General features: G+C 49.8%; 1 protein-coding gene across 1 annotated transcript; it reads right to left on the bottom strand.

Annotated features, from left to right (window-relative positions):
- Positions 1–332: 332 nt before the first annotated feature.
- Positions 333–1280, bottom strand: LOC311514595 (olfactory receptor 52E2-like; the record flags this gene model as incomplete). The annotated part of the gene is made up of 1 exon (XM_084617161.1): positions 333–1280. One exon carries the CDS (start codon positions 1278–1280, stop codon positions 333–335), a length of 948 nt encoding a protein of 315 aa, XP_084473287.1.
- Positions 1281–1649: the final 369 nt, after the last annotated feature.

Raw genomic sequence — 1649 nt, 5'->3', positions numbered from 1 at the left:
TTGTAGCTGAGTAATAGGGGCAAGGTCCTGGTGGAGTAGGGAGAGAATAGGGGGAGAAGGAGGTTGTGCTATGTGGGAAGAGGACGGGCAAGGGGCAGGGTGTCAGGGGTCTAGTTACCTGCAATAAGGGAGGTGGAAGCCCTAAGAGTTAATGTGTTCTACACAAACACATTCCCTAGTTTGTCACCCTGAAACTGCACAGTAAGGCCAGGAAAGGGTTTAATGTCTCTTTGAGTATCCAGTCAGTGATTCAAGGAAGAGGGCCCAGCACCTTGTCACCAGCCAGCTCTGCACGGAGCTTGGTCTGAGAGTCAGAGCACCAGGAGAAAACTTTAGGCCCCTTTATGAGTAAAGAGCCGGATCAGCCTGTCCCGGATCTGTTTGGTCCTCACCCCATAGATAATGGGGTTTAGCATGGGGGGCATCAGAAGGTAAACGCTGGCAATGAGAACGTGGAAATGCAGGGCTATATTCTTTCCAAACCGGTACATGAGGGCGGAGAAGAGACATGGGATGTAGAAGGCTAAGATGGCACAGAGATGGGAGCCGCAGGTCCCACAAGTTTTGAGACGGGCATCCTTTGTGGGAAGGTTAAAGATGGCCCTGACAATCTGGGTATAGGACAGAGCAATAAAAATTATATCCAGACCGAATGCACAGATTACCACAGAGAGGCTGTAGTAATTACTGACATGGATTTCGGCACAGGCCAGCTTCACCATGGCCATGTGCTCGCAGTATGAGTGGGGTATGATGTTGGTTCTGCAATATGGCCACCGCCTTGCCACTAGAATAAAGGGGACCACGAGCATGCCGCCACGCAGTGCCACGCCCAGCCCGATCTTGGCCACCAGGGGGTTTGTCAGGATGGTGGAATGTCTCAGGGGATCACAGATGGCCACATAACGATCAAAAGCCATGGCCACGAAGATCCCAGACTCTGTTAGTAAGAAGCAGTGAAGGAAGTACATCTGGGTGAGGCAGGCACTGAAATCGATCTCTCTGGAATTGAACCAGAAGATGCTCAGCGTTTTGGGCAGGATGGACGTAGACAGGACCAGGTCAGTGATAGCCAGCATGCAGAGGAAATAGTACATGGGTTCATGGAGGCTCTTCTCCGTCTTCACAATGAAGAGGATGGTGAAGTTCCCCAATACGGCTATGACGTACATGGTGCAGAAGGGGATGGAGATCCAGACATGGGCCGCCTCCAGGCCAGGAATGCCCAGCAGGATGAAGGTGGAGGGGTTGGTGAAGTGGGTTGTGTTGGAATCTGACATGGAGTAGGGGAGAAAGTGTCCAACCCTGAGGCAGAACGGTGTCTCCTGGATGTACCGTATGTTTCCCTCCCTTTGTTTATGCGCCCAGGGTATAGGATTATAGTCACAGTGGAAATGCCTGGATGGAGAGACAATGTTAGCACTGGAAGCTGTTCTCATGGGCAAAGCAGATTTTTTGCTCTTTGCACACTGTAAAATAACATTGTCATTTATTCAGAGAAATGAATTATGAACAACTGAGCCTACTAATGCTGGTTCCCTGTTTTATGGTGCTCCATGTGTCAATAAATCTTACATGTCATGGTGTGGGAAACTTTAATAGGCACCAGCAGGAAACATAAGTGCGGATATTTGTTATCCCTCATTCTT

The sequence above is a fragment of the Lepidochelys olivacea genome (genome assembly GCF_965140295.1).
Source record: "Lepidochelys olivacea isolate rLepOli2 genome assembly, chromosome: 1".
In the NCBI taxonomy this organism is placed as follows: Eukaryota; Metazoa; Chordata; order Testudines; family Cheloniidae; genus Lepidochelys; species Lepidochelys olivacea.
The sequence above is the reverse complement of the archived record's forward strand: the minus strand, read 5'-3'. Positions and strand labels throughout refer to the sequence as shown.